Here is a 22,115-nt window from a genome sequence, read left to right on the forward strand (position 1 = left end):
TTGATATGTCGATAATCTTAATTGTACTAGATCACTTGAGAGGAAGAGAGATTGTTAGACTATTTTATAGATGTTTTCAAGAGATTGCAAGAGAATTATTGATACATGCTAAAAAATGGAGGTAGGACAGAATATAAAGAGGTTATGGAACTAAATTGGCTATTAGGATTCAACCTAGCTTATTTAGTTACCAAGCCTAGTGATTAAAAGAAAGGTGGAAAAGACTCGTAGAAATGTTTCTTACATGATTGGTTTTTTATGGTTGCATGAATTTCCACATTTCACTCTTCATCCAAGCACAACAAGTTTCTAAAAGCTTGAAATACTAAAAAATCATGGAGTAAACATAAAAAAGATATTAGTTTACACAATATCATGAGAAATAACTTGGCATTGAGGTAGAGAAAAGCTAACACATGTGTCAAATGAGCCTACAACACATTAAGAGTTACAAACATATATAAGAAATCCCAATACATAACATAAATATTACAATGGCATGCAATTTGTAATGTTACAACTCCATCATTGCAACCTACGGTACTCTCTTATTTCTTATGTGTATCAAATTGAAAGTATAAAGTGTTCTTGCATTCCATTTATTTATTCGATTGGTGTAATGTTTCCAACCTTTCATGTTGGCATCCTTGTATAATGTGTATTGGTGTATATTTCCTATTATTATGAATTGTTCATGCATCATACTTATTATGTTTGGTGTACATGTTGAATGACTACCCAATGAATTGCCTCTTGGTGCAGAGGGTTGGACCTAAGGATTCTGCATGGTTGGGTGGTGTTGAATCACCATTGGGTCCCATCAATCCTTTGCAGAATCTTGGAGAGCATGGAAGAAATTTTTTATTTATAGTTGCAGTATTTCTTTAACCTGTTTAATGAAAATGTATGTTTGGGACATTTATGTCGTTGTAATCACATTTATAATTATGATTAAGAAGTACTTGTGGTGACTTATAATCTACCCATGTATGTGTTGTGAGTTCCATAATTTATTTTGGTATTTCTTGATCTTGGAATCAAATATTTATGAAATTTTGTAATAAAATCCTCATGTTTGATTAAGCATTAGAAAAATGATTTAAAAGCATGGTTTGTCTTTCCTAGTGAAATGAAACATGTAATTAATGTAAATGTGCATTTTAATGTTTTATTTAATGAAAGGATTATATTGCAATTGTTTCATCTTGCATGCTTCATCAATTATTTGCATGTGGAGATCATTACTTGTATACATTGAAGTAGAATTTTAGTTTATTTAGGTTTTTCAAGGTCTCTAGAAGTTATTGGTTAGCCAATAAAGAACTTATTCATGCTCAAACACTTGCCCCAAGCCATTTTTTAAGAGCATGCAATATAGAATACTATTCCTTATTAAGGTTTCTCTAGGCTTGTCTAGGTCTAGCTCTTCACATATGTTTTGAGGTTTTGTACCCCATTTCCTATCTTGTGGGATCATAAGAGTGTGCTAAGGGTTGTGTTTCAAGGTCAAATTTTAGGCCTTTGGAAAGCCCACATTTGTTTGAGACTCTTACCTAGCAAATGGGTCACCTATTTACCAAGGGTGACCTAGATGGATTTCTTATTTTTCACAGGGGTCCTATTCTAGAAATGTGGGAAACCAAATCCTAAAAGGGACAACCCTTGGACAACAAGTCATTCTTGTAGTTTTTAAGGAAAATCTTGTCAAGATGAATTATTTCTTGGGATTTTCCTTGCCTACATAGCACTTATGTTTGTATAGTACCTTGTGTATATTTGTATTTATTACTATTTTTTTGTTGGGAGTCATCCCCAATGTTAGGAGAACTAGCCTAGACTGTGTTGGGTGAGACCTCGGGATTCTCTACCTCCCTAACATTTGAGTATGTGATCTTTGGATCGTAAGGTTAGTATCGCATCCTTGTTGACATGTCATGTCAAATTAAATCTTCTAAGGATAGAGATGGTACTTTGTTCTCATCTTGTTCTTGACTTGGTGAGTGGTTGAGATCATAGTTTGAGGCACAAGAACATCAGACCTAGAGAAACTCTAGACATGTTTGATGCATTAGTTGTGTCATCCTTAGAGCATCATTGTACTATGCCTCAACATCTTAGACACATAAGTATGCAATGTTAATACATTGGATGAAGGCGTAAGACATTAGAAATATAATTATAAGATTTTTAATTTATTATTATACATATTTATATAAAAATACCATTGCAATATTAAGACTTCCCTTATTTTAAAATCTTTAATAAAGGTGTGCCTCACAATATTAATATTTCCTATTAAGAATCATAGATTTATTTGACATAATTCTTGATGTTTAGATTAATAATTCTATATATATATATGATAGATAAAAAAAACAATATAAACCAAAAAAACAAAAAAATCCTTTCAATCATTATCATGTATTTCATTCCACAGTAAGCTAGGAACTCTTGTGCCTTCAACATTAATGAAGCCTTGAAGGTGAAAAGCCTGTCTGAGCTACTCCACCGAATCTCATCTGAAAATGTTTAGGTGTAAATATTTCTAGTATTTCAAAGTCCATATAAAAGCTTATCTTCCTTTCTCCATCATACCCAGTTGAAGAACATGGTTGTTGCCATTTGCATTAATCTTACCTGCCCCACATTTTGGACAAGTCCCCACCTATATATATAATATGTCAGTCCAGTGATGTCATACGCATAACGTAAGCACAAACTACTTTTGTTGTGACTGAAAAACAACAGAGAACCAGCCAATCTGTTCACATTCATTATGCAAAAGCTCTCCTTGTCTTCATTCAATAAACCAGCAAAGCTCTTATTATTCCTCCCCAGGCTGCTCTTTAAAGCCATTTCAGATGGAGCCCACAATGCATTCAGTGGAAGACAAGAATGCATCACAGCCACTTCTTTCATTGCTCCATATGTGAACTTCTACGATAATATCTAGCTGCCCATATGTGAACAGTACTCTTCTGGGCTCCACTCTGCTCATTTTTTATCTCTGCTTTATTGGGCTGTGGTTTATTGGTTGAGAGTAGTCTTTTTCACAAAATTTTGAATTAGATTTTAGTTTTTGATTATAGTAAACAGTTTTGATTGGAGTTATGAAGGTGTCCTCGTCAAAGAAAGACTCGAACTCAAGACCATGGGGAGCATACCCACACCTTAAGTTGCCATCCGCTACCAGACGAGCTAGGGCCGAACCCCTCAAATTAGATTTTAGTTTTTAATTATCATAGGAGTTACAGATAAAACCTTTTATGAAGAAAGAAAAATGACAACCAACCATCACTATCAAGAAAAGTAAGGAACACCAAGAAACAAAAAAATATAATAACATGTAGTGAAATATCAGAAAAGAACAAGACCACCTCCTAAAATGGTTTGAATATAAAATACATTAGAAAGCATCATTTTGATATAATATCACAATGCCTATGTGAACAGTTTTGTTCTGCCCTCCACTTTAGCCATTTTTTCTTTCTCATTTATTAGGCAGTTGCCTATTAGTGGAGGGGGGTCTTTTTCCGACAAGATCTATATTTAATTAGAGAGACTGTAAAACTATTTCAAGCAAAAAATTAAATTAATATCTGTAGTTTTAAATTAAATCCTCTCTCACAACAATATTTTGGATAGGATCTTAATTTTTTATAATTATCTTAAACGCTTTTGATTAGATCTATGATTCAGAGGGGTCGAACCAAAGAAACAAAGATGATAATCAATCATTACCAAGAACAGCAAAGAACACCAAGAGACAAAACATAATAAGCAAAAACTTAATCTCTCTAATTTTAAATTGAATCTTCTCACACAGTAATATTTTATATTAAATTTTCTTTTCTATTATGGTAAAACAATTTTGACCAGAGTTATTAATCAAAGGACTCAAACCCTTTACAAAGAAACAAAAATAACAACCAACATTATCAAGAACAGCTGTCTTATTATTTTTCATTCTCGCATTGTTTTCAATAAAAAACATTATCAAGAACATTAAGAACACTAAGAACACCAAATGACAAAATACTTAAAAATTATGACAGTAGAACAAAACATTCAATAAATAAACGCAAAAAAAAACACTATCTCTTAAAATAATATGAATCCAAAATACATTAAAGAACTTTGTTTTGATCTAATATCACAATGCTTATCTGAATCAAACATCCTCAAATGAAATTTAATGGGTCACATGAATTCATAGAACCAAAGAAAAAATAAAATAGTTAAATGGATATATAAATTTATTAATTTTAACCCCAACAGTATTTGATTTGATCGGTGTGGGTCCGCCATTCCACACCCAAAAAATCCCATGGCTGCTTCTGGTGGGTAAAAGATAATTCACACTAGGCCACTGAACCTAATCTCTCTGTACAACTTTTACTAGTGATGTTGCCTTTTGTTAAGCATCTTGGTGCTATCTGCAATTTGTCTTACATAAAATGTAAAAAGAGTCATCTGGTGCAATTTGCCTGACTCCATGATTTAACAGTTTAGTTTATCTCATTGCACGGAGAGAAAAAAAAAACTTTCAATTTTGAAATTTTTTTAATGTCTAGGCTTTTAAATTTGTTATAATTTATATTTTAACGGATTAGTTTTGTTATTGTATATAGGTTGATTTTGATAATGTTTTATCTTTTTTCTTTTTTCTTTTTTTATTGAAGAAGATTTGAACTCAACATCGTCTAGATGTCTACAAAATGAACTTTATCATTTATTTTCACTTATTTTATGTTTACACCAATTTTTATGTATTGATCATTTTATTCATTCACATATTTATACATTCGCTTTTCATTTGAAAATTATTGTTTTAACATTTTAGTTCAATTTCATCTTATTAGAGATATTACTCTAAACTTAAAATTACTAAATTCAAATTTTAACTTCTTTTATTAAATTAGTTATTAAGGACTAACTTTAATTTCATATGAAAAATCATTATAGGAATCTTGAATTCTAAAGGGACAAAAAATGAGATCTTCATTATCTACATATTGATGAATATTGTCTTCAATATCCATCATTGTCATTAATCTAACTCATCAAGGGAATTGACTTAGGAGAATGTGTTCACCTATAAGGTTAATAATCTCCCCAATAATGTCACTAGAAACCACCTTGACACATTCAACTACCAAGAAGGTAAAGCGAAGGTGAGCAAGTTTACTTAGAAAAATATGTCAAATATTTCTCAAATCATAGATTAATTGCACACATTAAAATAGAATTTATATTGTTCAAGGTAGACCATGTGGTTCCTAGAACTCTTGAGATCTCACAAATTCTAAGATAGTCATCAATTAAAAGACATAATTTCTAGACATTAGTGAATCATTTGAGCATTGCATCTCCATTATTCTTCCATCATTTGTTAGGACTAAGTACCATAATCCTCTTATTTATTTATCACATTTACATCATCTCAATTATTACTCTCAACTCTAAACAATCATGATTAAGTTTGTGTTGATTGATTGCATTCATTTATTTATCCTAGATTATTTATGTAAAGAAATTTATTTTCTTTATAGTTTTGGTGAACATGTCCACTTTTTAAATACCTAGGGCTTTGTCTTAATGAGATTTTTATGTATCTTTGTTTTGGTGCTTGATCTTATTTTCAAATTTGATTAGTCTTTGATAGATTATTCTCCTATAGAGATTGTGATTCATTGTGTCACCTTGTTTTTACCCACCCTATGCATACTCGATTTTTACCTCTAGGATTTCATTTTTAGATCTAATCTTATGATTTTACTCACTTTAGCTTAAATTTAATTAAGGTTTGGATCTACCCTTATTTGTGTTTTCTTGATTTATAATAATTAGGGTTCAAGCCTTTATTATATGATCTTTCATTGATTCCTACCTACTAATTGTTAGATTGAGCTTTATTTCTACATATTTTTTATAGTGGACACATCTTGATTTCTTATGTCACTATGTGTTATGATGATACCTCTATTGTAGCTTATGATAGTGACTTCACTAGTACTTTAATCCTTATATTCATTTGATGCATCTATGGATTTTTATACATGTTATGTTATGCCTAATTCAGTATCTTCATTTTTTTTAAACAAAAGGGGTAAAAATTGATTCCATCCAGAAGAAGTACAAAGAAAGGGCTTTACACGGCCCTACCAAGCTCCACTAAATGGTCCAACTTTTGAGACAAATCAAGAGGTAGTTGACTCATATCCACAATATTCCAATTTTGCTCATGATCAAAGGCCCATTTGGCCAAACAATCCGCTACCTCGTTCCATTCTCTAGGAATATGATTGAAAGTAAAGGAGTCCAAATAATCACATAAATTAAGAATCTATTTAACAACCAAGGCTAAATGCCAACTAACGTCTTCAAAAGTCTGCCTATTCAGCAAATTCACCACCACCTGGGAATCAGACACACAAATAGTTATTCTCCACCCAAGCTGACAGCCACGTTCCACAACAAAAAGAATGGCCAGAGCCTCCATCAAATTGTTCATATGAAAACCCTTTAAATAGAAAAAATAAACTGAACAATGCCATAACTATCCTGGCCAACTCCTCCAATACCAGCATGACCAAGATTCCCACGAGAAGAACCATCCATATTGATTTTCAGAACTCCCTGAGGAGGAGGAGACCAACAACCCTCCCTATTTATCTTCTGAAGAGGATGACGACATCTATTTCTCATGACCTAGTTGTGCTGAGGAGGAAGATGAAGACGATTGCAATAATCAACATAATGAGGATCCATTGTTGCAATCAAATCACATTTTGTCGAAAGAATTTATCCCAAAGAGTGTAGAATTCTCCACCACAAGCGTGGGTCCACCAACATCACATCTTGAAAAATCCGACGGTTCCTCTCCAACCAATAGAGAATAAAGGAGGGGCCAAGAGCACAAGCCACTTGGAGAAATGAGGTCGTAACAAGAGCCTTGCCCCAATGATCAAAGAACTCGGCCAAAAAGGAGACATGCCAACATGCCAACATGCCTTATTCCACACATCCCACCAAAAATGTCAAATCTCCCTAGAGAAAGAACATTGAAAAAAGAGATGAGAGACACTCTCCTCACTATTACGGCACACCACACACATGGATTCTCCTCAATTTCACCTCTCACGACACATCTTTTCTTGAGGATTTTGGCGATGTCACCTCACTTCACATTGCTACTCCTTCTTCCTTTTTTATTATGATCTATTAATGATTTATTTAGTGATAAGCATAATGATAGCTCTTTATCTACCCATAATAAGATTGGTGAAACTTTGATTCATGCTGATCAATTTATGATGCATATTCTTTTAATATACCTACAAAGTAAATGTATGCAAAAGGAGAGATAAAATAAGACTTTTCAAACTCTAGATCATGAAAATAGGAAATAATAAGATGAACAAGTTTTACAAAGTTTAAGTAAACTCCTTGGTAAATTTGGTAGTTGTACAACTAATATTTATTTTGGGTTAGTTATGCAAAGATGACTAGTGGAGGAATAAGTGTGCATGGGAGAATAGCTCATGGTGTGGACAATGGGGGAACAAGTAAACTATCATTGAATTGTCTATTTTTGTTAATGATCCTTCTTGATGTTCAATTGCTAAAACAAGCCAAACTTTATAATTTTCTATGATTCTCTAGTAAATAACTTGCAAGACAACTTTTTCCACTAGGAAACCTTGCATGATGGTTAAATCAAAGGTGAAGTTTCCTTGGTCATCCCAATTCTAGGTAATTCAAATAGAGATCTACATAACAAATATAATAACATAATAAAGCAAAATCAAATGTAAAATAGATTTACAAATTAAAATGAAATAAAAACACTAACATGTTTACCTCTTAGGAGATGCAAGAAAGGGAATCAAGGCTTCATGGGAGAAGGGAATGCAAGAAAAATGGAAACAAGGTTCAATAAGGATTATATGAGGATTAAGAGAGATGGGAAGGAAGGAGAAAATGGTAAATTAGGAAAAACTAGGATGAAGTAGAAAAGAAATCAAATATTTGAAGAAGAATGAAAATGAGAAAGGAATAAGATCATACAAGTTTCTCAATAAACTCAAAATGATGCATGAATGAATTCCAAATCTTGATGAAGATGCTTCAAAGATAGATAAATACTACAAGGCTCCATAAATTCAAAGACTTGATGACAAGGATCCAAAATGCAATATTATACTCTAGTCATGTGAGAGTGATAATAGTATCATGAAAATGAAGAAAGGAAAGCTCATTTCATCAATTTTGATACAATCATGACTAAGGGTGGAGAGAGTTAAGCTGGTTGTTTTTCCCAAAAGGAGCAGATATATTCTTGAAACTACTATCATCCTAGTTAAGGATCTCACATGAGGTTGTTAAACCATGTCATGAATCCGAGGGGATATGTTGTACACATTTCATCCTCCTCAGTGGTACCTAAGGGGATTCCAACCTGTGACCTTGCTCTCATATCACTTGTAGGTAGTTGAGTTGGTTGTTTTTTTTCCAAAAGGGGCACCTATTCAAGAAACTACTACCATCCCTGTTAAGGATCTCACATGAGGCTTTAAACCCTGTCACAAATTTGAGGGATATGGTGGACACATTCCAACCAAGGGGTCTTATGAAACAAGCCAATCATGCAAAACATGCACACACTTTTACAAAATAACTTTCACTTGATGAAATGTACTCCTCCTCAAACACTCATTTAAACTATAGGGTACTCCCCAACAAAACTTTCACAAACAACAACACAACTACATAAAATGAAAAAGAAACTCTTAATATTAATATTCAAGCAAATGAATACAATTTTGAAATTACAAACCAAAAAGTGTCTCAAGACCTTATCTATAGAACCAATTACTATTATACATCATCTATACATGCATATATGTTTGGATTTGGATTACAAAGAAAAATAATACAACTTCACTACTACACAAAGCTATGAAACTTCAATTAAACTAAACAACTTTAAGTAAAGTATAATTTTCTTCAAATCTCATATTCCACACAAGTGAAACACACTTCAATATATTGTTCATTTCTATAGCATATGCCTTTGTGATTGTATGCTTACATTTTGTGCTTCTCGTCATCTTCATTGCATCATGTTGACTCCCAAATCAGTTGTTTTTCCACATTTTTGGTTTATGTTGGATTTGAATCTATTTGTTAACCCTAACTAAGATCCAAGCAGGAACCCTAGATCTACAAACTAATTCAACAAACCCTCAATAGAGAAACTACAAATCCACGCAAATAACACGAAATAAACAAAGTTATACCTTCACATGCAAGAGGGATTTGTATCCATTGTTCTCCTATCCTCTTTGATCTTATATTTGATAGTGTTTCTTTTAGATGTGTATGCACTTGCATAAGAGCTCAATGATGAATGGATGTGGTTGTGATGACGTATGGCTAAAAGTGCGTTGATATGCTAGAATGATTTTGGTAGAATGTAGGTATGATTGCTTGTAGATGTTCTTAATGAATGAAAGGAGAAAGCCTCTTTTATAGAGATCATAAAAATGCAGGGTGCAAATTAAGAGGTGGGATTATGAATGGCCAATATCACATAGATGAGAGAGAATTAACGACATTAAAGAGTAGGTAAAGACAAACATATGAGATTAAGAGGTGAGTTGACTTTGTTGAAAGCACAAAGTGAATGAAGTGACAATTAACACTTGTCACATTCCTATGATTTTAAATTATGATCCATGTGAACAAGTTGGAGGCCTAAGATTAAAGAAGAAAAAGATAAGTGAAATAATTAACTAAATAAAAGTATTTATTCAATTACTAGAAGAAAGGGCTAGATAAATTAAATAAATAAAATATTTATTTAATGTAAATGAGGAGATGGGATTAAATAAATAATTAATATTTATATAAATTAGATAGAAGAGGCTTAGTGAATTAATTAAATAAATTGAATATTTATTTAATTAATAGAGGACATTAGGATAAAATATTTATTTAATTAAAGGACAATTTTAGGTGTCTACATAACCTATTCATGTTTATGCAATTCAAGGATCCCTTGGCATTGGATACAAATCTCTTGGTGAGTACAATAAGTATGCCAATGAAACTCTCATGAGCACTAGGGTAACTTCTCCCAACATAAAATGGGTCCCTCTCAATGCTCCTACAAAGAGCTTGTTGCCACCATCCCTTTAGTCAACCCCTTCACTAACACTTTTATTGACCCTGTCACCCCCATTACCGACCCCTTCATCAACCCCATCATTCCTATTACCAACCTTAACTATCTGTAACTTGAATCCATAACCTTGGACCAACAAAATCATCCAAACCTTGACCTATATCGCGATGATGAAGTGATCACAACCTCTATGGGGACTACAAGATAATATTATTCTAAGGGGGGCATAAAATAGGCTTTGAAATCAACTTGGATACATTAGCATATTTAGGGAACCCATCCCAATGCCTCAAATCCCTAAACCAAAAAAAATCTAAATCACAAGAAATCCAAAGGCCAAAAACCTAAATATCTATTTGGATCCAAAAATCCAATATGCCTAAGTCTACAATTCCAATTCTAAGACCCAACAGATTCAACATCCAAATATCTCAAAATCCAAACTTCATTTGGGTTCCCAAATATAGCCTTTAAAATCCAAGAACCCTAGGGCAAAAAATCCACGAACTTAAATCCCAAAGTTAGTGGTTCACAATCCCTTAAGCCCAAAACATTGAAATCCATTTCAATCCCAAAATTCAACAACGCCTAATCCCAACTATCTAAATATCCAAGCAAACCATCCAAAAAGATAGAATACAAAATCTATATGGGCCCAAAAGTATAGTAATATGAATATCAAAGCCAAAACCAAAGTCCCAACACCTAAAAGTCCAAACATCCAAAATCTTCTAAGCCAATAAGTCCAAAAATTTAAAAGACATCATCAAATCCAACAAAAAATCCAATCTCAAAACACATGGTGCATGAAAGTGTTGGTCTTAATTCCCCTTGGTCCCATGACATTTACTCACATCTCCATAATCCCATACTTCCATAAAGCCCTTTTACTTATCCCAATCAATCATCCCAAATACCTCTATCATCCCATCCCTTTCATCTAACATGCCTCCTATCCCATTTTCCTTGAGAGAAAAACTCTACCATGGACTACCAACCTTAGGAGAAGCCAACTTAGCAATCAACAATAACATCTACCTAGTGCAACACTACTAGTGTAGTCCACATACAACAATTATGGGATATTATTAGCATCCGATGAAAACGAACATTTGAATGCATAAATCTAAAAAAATCTAATTCTAAAATTAAAAATTAAAATAGTAAAGATAAAAAAAGAATCCAATGGTGAAAACCATCCCTATGGCACCTTGAGCAAGTACCATGATGAAAACCTATTTGTAGGCATCGTGTAAATATGTTGCATGTGTACATTATACTTGGGGACAAGCTTTTTCCACCCACTCATCACATATACCCTTTGCAACCATTAGTCAAACATCCATATTGCACCATTGCATCATTCCCATCAATCATATTTGCATGTTATCATACATATCATCGTTCCTACTTTTGACCTTGATAACAGAGTGGACAAGAGCTTGGAACATGTTTTTGGCAATCCTTTGATATTTTCAAGCATAGCATCACAAATGGCACATAACAAAGTGAAGCATATCAATCCTATATGATGTAGCCTTGGAAACAACATCGTACACACCTCCTCATTTCTATCATGAATCTCATCCCCTATTGTCAACATGATCCTCATGCATGCTTTCATCCATCCAACAACTTTATCCTTGGTGCTCGAACAAGTTTTGTCCTTAACGATTTTAACATTCGCCAATCCAAAACACATCATGCAAAAAATCCAATCCTAACACTAATTCACAATACTAAATTTCAAATACTACAACTTCAATATTGAAACATCCTACCTAGTATCAAATCCATGTAGCTAATTCAAATTACAAAGCTCCTAATTATCCAAATAAATAGCAACATTGCAAATTCCAAACAAATCTAGCGAAGCAATCCAACACCTACAAAAAGCACACACGAATTTCGTCCTTAGTCTTGTTTGAATTCAATTCGTGTTTAGTTTCCACCAATCATCACTATCAATATATATCATTCCCAAACTTCCATTGTTTTCAAGATATATTGTTCCTACATCAACAATGTTATCGTCATCATCGTCGTCATCATCATCATCGTCGTCGTCCTCATCCTCGCCCTTGTTGTCCTTGTCGTCATCGATGTCGCCGTCATCATCATCATAAAATTATTAAATCATTGGATTTATGTTTGATCAAGGAAAAAGTCTTATTTATCTTTTTTTTTTTCATCATTTGCGTATACTTATGATTTCTTATATGGTTTCCATTTGTGAGTTAATCCTTGGGGTCTCTCATGACCAACATAATCATGATCTTCAATATTATAGTGCATTCATTCATACACTCGCTTGAATATCAATAATTCACGCACTTGGCACATTGTCATCATGATCTCTTATATCATGTTATATAATGCTTAGTGCTACAACATAATGCAATTACTCACCACACAAAAATTTCTTTCCTAACATGTGCCATACCATCCACCATACCTAATTATCACACATAATGCTATTATCAATATTCCTATCTTAATCCATGTACATTATATCCCTTTACATCTCATCCTAGCCATTCACCTATTTCATCATTTTACTACCATCATTTATTCATCTACATGCATCCCAATCTTCATTTCTAACTATCTTAACATTTTTTTTTTAAATATATTCAAAATCTTCCCATCTATTTTGCATCCCTTTATACCTTGTTATCCTATCAAAAGACTACCCAAGGTCTTGTCAACCCACTTGCATTTATATTTTCTTCTTTAAAATGGCATGTTATTTCTTAGTCTAAGAGATTATATTAAAAAGGGGTCAAATAAAGATATTTAAAATATCACTTCAATCAATCCAAATCATAAATCTTACAATACATCTTCATTATTTAATTAATTAGACCATATTTCCCTAATGATTCATCAACTAAATAAATCCTACTTATTTAATTAATTAAGCTAGGCCCCCTTCATCAATTAATTCCCAATACTAACCAATTAAACAAGTTTATTTAATTGGCCTAGTATAACTTTATTCTAACTAATTAAGTAAATGAGATATGCTTATTTAATTAATCAGGCTATTCAATTCCTCTAATCTCCCAATTTTTAATTTAATTAAATCATTTTATAACCTTTTAATCCATGTTATTCATTATCATAAAAACACCTAAACCTTTCCATTCTCACATGTGAGATTTTCTATATCATTATCACAAATCCTCACATTCCACACGTGAGAGATCTTCCACTTGTCATTATCACACAAGTCCCCACATTCTCACATGTGTGAGACCTTCCATTTTCATTTCCACGCACATTACCACATTTTCACACCTCTTTCACTTGTCACCCTCATCCTCTTACCCTCTCGACATGTGTGAATCATCGCCGTCCATCCTAAACCATGAATGAATCTCCGCCATACATTCACATGCCAGAACTTCTAGTTGTCTCCCTCAACTCACCACCTCCCTCTTGTCACATTGAGAGCTTGCACAACCAAGAACCTAACCTTTACCAATGACATCCTAAACAAATCCTCATCCTCCATTCTCATGGCTAAAGATCTATTTAAGTCTCCTCCAAAAGACAATTTCAAATCAAATTAGTTATCCTAAGCACATGATCATTTGACCTACTTCCAAGCAAGAAACAACCTACATACAATCATTGTAATCGTCTATAATCATTGGAGCAATCTCACAATACAATGGAAAATGTAACCATTGCTTAAATTTTGGATTGTTTATATTTTGTCTCTCCATTATGCTCTAATCAAAGGCGTATATTGTTGTTTGGGTTGACACATTGTTTTCTATATTTTGACTCCCTTTTAATCCAAAATTCACAATTGCAAATCCATTTTGTAACAATTATTAGGATTTTTGTCATCCCATCTCTTGTACTCTTATTCTTATTAAGTAAACAATATTAACCTATCTCTTGCACTCTTATTCTTATTAAGTAAACAATATTAACCTTTCAAATTGGGGGTTATGGTTTCCTTAGTTGTAGGAATTGTCTAAGATAACTCGTGTCTTGTTGGTTGTTTACCTGTTATTTTGAATTTTCTTTTATGCTCATTTTTCAAGTACCTTATACTCAAATAGATGTTATTCATTGTATGGAGCATAGAAAACAATTACTTGTATGCAAGTATAATTTTTTATATATCAGATCTATGATGGTGAGTTGTCAAGTGGAATATCCAACACAATTACAATTTAAGGGTAAGTTCATGGAATTTAATCCATGTATGTATTTAAAACAGAACGCAGGTTGAACAATTGAATTTTAAGATCCATTAACCTAGCATATAGCCCAAACAACTTCAGACACAAATTCAAATGTTCTAGCCCAACACGCATTCTTTTTGAAAATAGGCAATATAGATAAAAGATTATTCCCACGTCATACCACTTCACCGTGATAACCCTTGTAATATTAATTGAAGAATTATGTATCCTTTTCGCAGAGTAAATCTATCATTTATCGAAAGTAAAACATGCACCCTTAGCGTAAACGCAGAGTCATTGCAAAGGCAGGATAGTACAGCTCTAAATTCCACCACTGTAATAAAAACTTGAGGGGCTATTTGAATTAGCATTAACTTCCAAGTGCACGCATCATTCTTGCTGTTTTGGGCAATATATGAAGATGCAAACCTCAAATACATTGAAATTGATCTTGAACTTTGTCATGCAATATTTGATTGTTTTTTGTTAATGAGATACCACTAATTAGTCTGTAGGAGTATCCCAAACTGCAAAGTTGTCATACATAAAATAATATATTGGTGCTATTACGTCACTTTTTTTGGTTTGGAAGAATTCAGCACACCTACCTCCATGTTTTCTTTGTAGTTTGGTTTGAGAAAATGGAATTGTGATACAATGGTCCACCCCTAATGCAAAAAAGGCAACCAACATCTCAAATGAAAATTGATGTCATCAAGATTAGCTATTCTCAATGCTTGTGAGTTAGGGTCGAAGTGCAAAAGCCTCTACAGAGCATACATAACATAATATTTCAGTAGTGATCATTTATAATAGATCCACATCCATTTGCTCAACATTTGAAGTTATATTCGAGGGCAATCTGACAACAAAAAAGCTGTGATCAAGCCTGGCCATAAAGGCAATAAATAAAGCATTCCTTTCCAGCACAAAAATCCTAATGAGATTTCGAAAACAATTGCCATGTCTTTGGGGTTCTTGTAATTTTAAGAGGAAACACTTGTTCGCTAGAGCCCAATATCAAAGTTTATCTGTTAAATAAAGTTTCGTGTGAGCATGGGCATAGCATTAAATGCTAAATTAAATTTGCTTGCAAAGCCACTCATTCAATAAAAATCTAAGCTATTATACCACAAGCATAAGGCTGTGTTCGCCCTATATGCTTGGAGTGAAACTGAGACCAGGCCAACTGTCATTAAAATTAAGCGACCAGATCGGCTCCTCGAATTATTTTTTGATAAAGAAAATAAACAGCTTTTCAATAACTATGTACTTAACAAAAGTATTTGTTAGTAAATATGATTTCTATGCATGAAGGGCGCTCCAGACTATTAAAGAAGTCATTTTTTAGAGACTGAACTAGCATACTTATTTATTAATATACTAGATGTGTCCTCAATCATAAAAGAATCTGTCGTAGACTTAGATTTCAAGAAATATGCTCACTGTTATATGAATGTGTGACATTTTCCATGCTTGTCATATGGATTTCATTTTGACCAGGTGAGGCTCAAGGTTCAAGTGCAATTCCCTGCTTATAAACCACCTCAGTTCATGCACAGCTTCTGCCAAAGGTCTCCAACAGGTAGAGATACATTCTGGCCACCTCTAGCAAGCGATCCTAAAAACCAAATTTACCTAATTGCAAGAGGACTGCTACAACACTAAATGCATCATCTTTGTTTCCTGGGAAGCAGGTTTGCCCTAGCCAATTGGGAGTTTCTAAAAGGGGTCATATAAAAGGCTGCATGATCAATCAATTAATATGGGTACAAGTTACAAGAATCAAAGGTAATTTGAACTGTCACCATAATCATTAGGTTGGCAGCATGGCCAAATCCAGTACTAGCAAATGGGTCCCACTTTCAGTAGTATGCAATAATTTCTTCAGGAGATCACTTTCACAGAAGTACGTGAGAGGTATCTTCTATGCAATAATGAGCTCTATATTTGGCATAATGCATGCTACCTTTGTACTAAAATACAAAACATAAATCCAAATTAGCACAATTAAATTGTTCTCTTATCATTTACAGAGAATCTAAAAAATAATTTAGGATGCCAAGGTGTTGAAATAGAATTCTTTACTTCAATTGCAGTGCCATTTCAACATGGTAAAGATGGTTTTCTTGCATTCGCAGCTTACGCATCCAAGAAATCTTTCTCATAACCCATAAAATTACATGCTCAAAAAACTGGAAAATAATATTTTGGCCTTACAAAAGTATCTTATGAATGCAAATTCAAATATTTTGGCCTTACAAAAGTAACTTCTGAATACAAATTCAAATAAATTATATCCAGCCTGATTTGAATGTGACAAAAAAACTGTAACCTGTGTGCCAATTTTGAAATGTATGCAACTCTAGATAGGGACCATTGGTCGTTATTTTATGGATGCTCATTAAGTCATGCTTCATTTTAAATGAGTTAGTTTAGGGGGAAATAGAATTCCTCCAACGAACACTTTATCGATGGATAGAAATAAAATTGCCACTGCCCAATGATATTTTGCTTGGTAGGGGGGTAAAATCATCTACACATCTATCTCTAGTGATAGCTTCAGCAGAGTGCAAACAAACCAGCTTACGATCATTATCTTTGAGCCTTATACCTTGATCCCATTATTTTGCATACAGGTGCATTCTCATCTTGTTGTATTAGCTTTAAAAATGGATGGACTTTAAGATCACGCATTAGTATCTTTTGGCCAACATCCAGCTCACTCAAGTCCACATCGATGTATGGTGGAACAAGATCAGTGGGACAAAGGTACTTCACAGTTCTCTTTATTGTGTTAAGATACCCACCTGCCATTCAGAAAAAATAATAATAAATATCCTGCCGTGACATTCAACCAGCCAAAAACACCAAACTCAAACTAAAGACCATCATCTCTCAATTAAATTGAATTTTCATGTGCCATAAAATTCATGAAGTTGATTTATTCATAAATTTTATCATCTTTAGACAGGGCCCATTCCCCTAACAAAATATCAAATATTGTGTTATGTATATCATAGTTTGCAAACTCGGACTCGAAGAGTACTCGACAAAAACTCAGTAAATAATTGACAAAAACTCGGCAAAAACTCAGCAATTTAGAAAGTACTGATGGTTCTTCTCCGGGGAACCCTGGGCATGCTGGTATTGGTGGAGTTGGGTGGGATAGTTCTAGTGATGTTCAGTTTATTTTCTCTGTTTATAAAGGTTTTAATTCTAATAATTTAATGGAGGCTCTTGCCATTTTGTATGCTGTTCGACAATGCTCTACTCTTGGGCGGCACAATATTATATGTGAATCTGATTCTCAGGTGGTGGTAAATTTGCTATCCCAGCAGGAGCATGGGGATGTTAGTTGGCACTTGGCTTCAGTTATTAGGCAGATCCTTTAAGTGTGCAGCTCTCTGGATTCAGTTATTTTCACACACATTCCTAGAGAGTGGAATGGTGTCGCTGATTGTTTAGCCAAATAGGCCTTGGATCAGATGCAGGGATGAAATATAGTGGATAGGGGGCAATTGCCTCCGGATATGGTTTTTAGGCTAGATTAGCTAGTGGACAATGATAGGACATTCTAGTCCTTTCTTCTCATCTCTGTTTGTATCTCTTTTGTGATTGCATAAATTTTTACCCCTCCTTTAGTAAAAAATTAAAATCTCTAAAAGAAACATATTTCTTTTGTAAAATTCAATTACAAAATGTATTAATTATAAATTGACATCTCAAAGGAGAAAATGCATGGTTTTATAGCAAAAACATCTGGAACACGCATTTTAACCAGTGTTTTACCTACGTCAGCAATTTTAACCATGTTTTTTTGCGACTATAAAAACACAAGAGTTAAACTTGTGAAAACTCATCCAGCAAAAAAACTAGAGAGTACTCGGAGAGTTTGCAAACTATGATGCATATCATGGAGTGCACAGAAGAATGCACCTTAGTTTAATTGCACACCCTTTCTTGCAGAGTTAAAAGGAATATTGTGCTATTTTTTGGGGCCAGACTCTTAACAAAGTATAAAATTGCAAATTATTAACAATGCTGGCAAAAAATCAGAAGCAGAGTAGTTCCAGATACCTTAGACATGATAAATGCTACAACAGAGAAACTATTAAAGATAGTCACAGTATATACTATACCATATAGGCAACATGTGAAACTACACAGACTATGCAAAAAAGGTTAGTTCATTAGGACAAACCCTATATCAAAATCCATGAAAATTTCAAGCATGCCACTTCATATTGAGAGCAGTGATGATGCATTTGTCACCTGTACGTAGTTTTAACTTTTTGTTATTTATTTGGTTCTTGACCTGATTTAGATGGGAGAAAGAAAGAAGAGGACTGATTTTTAGAAGTGGAAGTGTTGAATGGGTAAACCAAATAAAATAACAAAAGTTAAAACTAACCTAATGTGTTTACTAAGGAGAAAGTTTAACTTTCTTTTTATAGTACTTACTACAGAAATAAAACAGATTACTAATGATGTTCAAATTTGAAACACTCTAATCTGTTTTATAACAGCGAGTACAAAAGCTAGATATGGAAATTTGAAATGAACTAGGCTACAAAATAAAAACTAAAAAGTGGGTTCAAAACACCTAGTCCCCTACTTGGAAGCTGTCATGTTTTCAACAATTATCATACATTACTGAATGCATTATCAAGTTATTATGCTTTTTTTCAATTAATTCCACATTTTATAATTCATATCCCTCTATATTATGATCTAACCTTGTTACTACCTAATCCTAAGGGAGGAAGGGGTAATTATGTTACCAGAGCGCTGAGAAACCAAACTACAACAGGCTACCTCAAGGTTTATGGATGCAGGCCCTTGCCCCATCTTGGGACTACTCCCTCAAGGTTTACAAGACACTGATCCTTACCCCATCTCGGGACCACCTAATTGGTTGGAATTAGACCGCCTCTCCCTTAGCACAAATCTAGCCCATCCTCCACAGGCATTAGCAGATTTAACAGAGATTAGATCGAAAATATATGAGTTTCTTCTAAAATTTAGTTACATAAGGATTCCTTAAAATTATGAGATCTATTACTGACACTGCTAATGAATAACCAGATTTCTTTAGGGAAACATTTTATTTTATTTTATCTATGCACTTAACCTTATTCTAAGAATTATATTTATCTATTAACACAATAAATCTGTTGGCAATTGACCACTCATCCGGTGGCTTCTGATGGTTTATTATTGGTTTAGGGTTGTCATTGATGGCAATTCTTCATGGAGATTTGATCTGGTAGCGTTAATTCTTCTTAACCTGAAGCAGATGTCAACCGGTAGCAGGTTAAGCGGTGTTTTAGGAAGAACAAAGCAGTTTTGGGTCCGAAAGCTTTTCAGTGATTGCGGTGCATTGAATCATGTTTGGATTGATTGGGCCAACATTAAAACATCATTTTATTATTGTTTTGGTGATCCGCATTTATCTTTTGTGATCCAGTCCAGCCGACATGGTAAATGACCTATTTTGTGATTGCAGATATATAAGACCGGTGTAGATGATCTTTTTGGTGAGTGATATGATTGTATGTGAGCAAGTGGTGATCGAGAATCCATTTTGGCACAGTTTCACATGCGCATTCTTGATCTGGTAGCTGACTAAGACAGTGAACAGGGCAGAACAGAGCAGATCAGCAGAGGTGACCTAGTCAATATATTTGGCACTCAACTGGAACTCATCCAAGCATTGTAGATGCTATTGTAGCCCTTATTGTATTTAAGCAGTGAGCTCTAAGCAGTGTGCCTAAATGCTTGTGCATTCCTCATATTGTAATATTGTTTCGCTACTGGCCATAGTGGAATAATATTGTGGGTTCAAATCCCACCGTGGTTTTTCCCATTTGGGTTTCCACGTAAAAATACGGTGTTATGCTTTTGTGGTTGTTTGTTCTATGCTTCTACTTTTAGGTTTCATCTGTATGCTTCCGGTGGTTTAAAGTTAAGTTTGAAAATCTGCTAACAGGTGAATCACTGATTCACCCCCCCCCAACCTCTTAGTGATCCCTAATTCCAACAATTGGTATCAAAGCCTAGTTCCTCTGAGGAGGCTTAACCGCTTGAGGATGGCTCGGGAGAATGACTCAATGGATTTCGGTTTTCAGAGACAGCTCAGTGTGGCACTTGAGGATCTTCATGCAGCAAGAAATGAGATCAGTTCCTTGAAGAGAAACTTGAATGTTGCTGATGATTTCATTAATGACTTGAAGGATCAAGTGAGCACATCAAGAGACGAGGAAAGAATTGATGGACAAGCTGAAGGAGAAAGAAGATCAAATCATGGAAAATCAAGGTAAAGGTGATGAATGTGACAAGCTCGAGAGAGAGAATGCTACCTTGAAGAATGAGATGCAATCCATTGTGATGAGATTGACTAAGGAGATTGAGGACTAGAAGAAAAATGAAGAGAATTTGGCACAATCATTGAAGGAAAGAGTTGATGAATGCTTCAGGCTTACCTATGAGAATCATCAGTTGAAGCTTGAGTTGACATAGTCAAGGAATAATGGTCAAGAACTTGAAAGACAGATTGCTGCATTAAGGGATGAACTTGCTACTGTTAATGACTACAAAGACAAATTCAAAGCTAGCTCAGCAAGGCTTGATGAGATGCTAGAAAGTCAAAGACATGGAAAGGACATGAGAAGACTTGGATTTGAGAAAGGCGAATCCTCTGAATCTGGACAAGGCAATGCAAAACCTGATTAGAAGAAGAGCAAGAATCCTCCGATAAGACAACCTAATGCTCATAAATTCAATGGTAGATGCTTTACTTGCAACAAATTCGGTCATATGGCGAATCAATGGAGAAATAGGATGAATAATGGAATGAACAACATAAGTAATGTTTCTAGCTTTACCGATTAGTGTTTCATATGCAATAATTTTGGTCACAAGTCAAATATGTGTAGAGCAGTAATGAATAACTTCCAAAATAATAGGTGCTATGCTTGTGGGATGTTTGGACATATCTCTAACCAATGCAAAATGAGGCCAAATCAAATGAACTTCAAACCTATGCAGAGGAATGTTGTTTACCGTGCATGTAACAAAACTAGTCACATTGCAAAGTACTGCAGAAGCAAGAATAGTGCTCTGGTAGACAAGAACAAATCAATTGAGAAGGGAAAGGCGAAGGTAGAAGAGATTAGAAACAAACATGGGAAGATGTGGGTCAAAAACGATGAATCTAAAGCAGATAATGGATCTGCACCCGAATCCAATGCCAGATCTTCATCCGGTAACTAGGACTTTATGCCTTAGGGGGAACTTTTCATGCAGATTCTAAGAACCCCCTCTTTAGTGATCTACAATCGATTTCGGAAGGTTGTAGAAGGCTTAGATCATATGTGCAGATGTTATCCAGAAGTTTCAAGAATTGGTGCTCTGATAAGCGACCCTGTGAAAATCATGGTAACCGGTTGCAACATTTATTGCAAATGAAAAATTAGGTTTTCGAAGGATAAAAAGGTATTTCAAAGCTTCATTTGTTTCACGATTTCAACAGTGATTCCAATGACTCTAAAGTGAATTCCAACGTCCGGTTGCAAATCAAGGTATTTATCTATTCAGACTTTGTTTCCGCAAACCCTAAGTTCGAAATGGCTTCAGCTTCTAGTATTGCTACCCCATTGGTTGTGGAGATTAAGCATAGGGCTAGACCTGTTTTCAAGAAACACCCTTTCAAGTCGGTTGAA

At 34.1% G+C, this 22,115-nt stretch overlaps 1 protein-coding gene across 4 annotated transcripts in view; it reads right to left on the reverse strand.

Annotated features, from left to right (window-relative positions):
- Positions 1 to 16,458: 16,458 nt before the first annotated feature.
- LOC131057409 (uncharacterized) overlaps positions 16,459 to 22,115 on the reverse strand; it is a 91,470-nt gene continuing 85,813 nt past the window's right edge. For all 4 annotated transcript variants that reach the window (XM_057991586.2, XM_057991587.2, XM_057991584.2 and 1 more), the window contains one exon: positions 16,459 to 17,201. In XM_057991586.2, coding sequence (XP_057847569.2) covers positions 17,181 to 17,201 — 21 coding nt within the window. In that variant the 3' untranslated portion in view covers positions 16,459 to 17,180. The remainder of the gene's footprint in view (positions 17,202 to 22,115) is intronic.

Source organism: Cryptomeria japonica, chromosome 5, assembly GCF_030272615.1.
Source record: "Cryptomeria japonica chromosome 5, Sugi_1.0, whole genome shotgun sequence".
Taxonomy (NCBI): domain Eukaryota; kingdom Viridiplantae; phylum Streptophyta; class Pinopsida; order Cupressales; family Cupressaceae; genus Cryptomeria; species Cryptomeria japonica.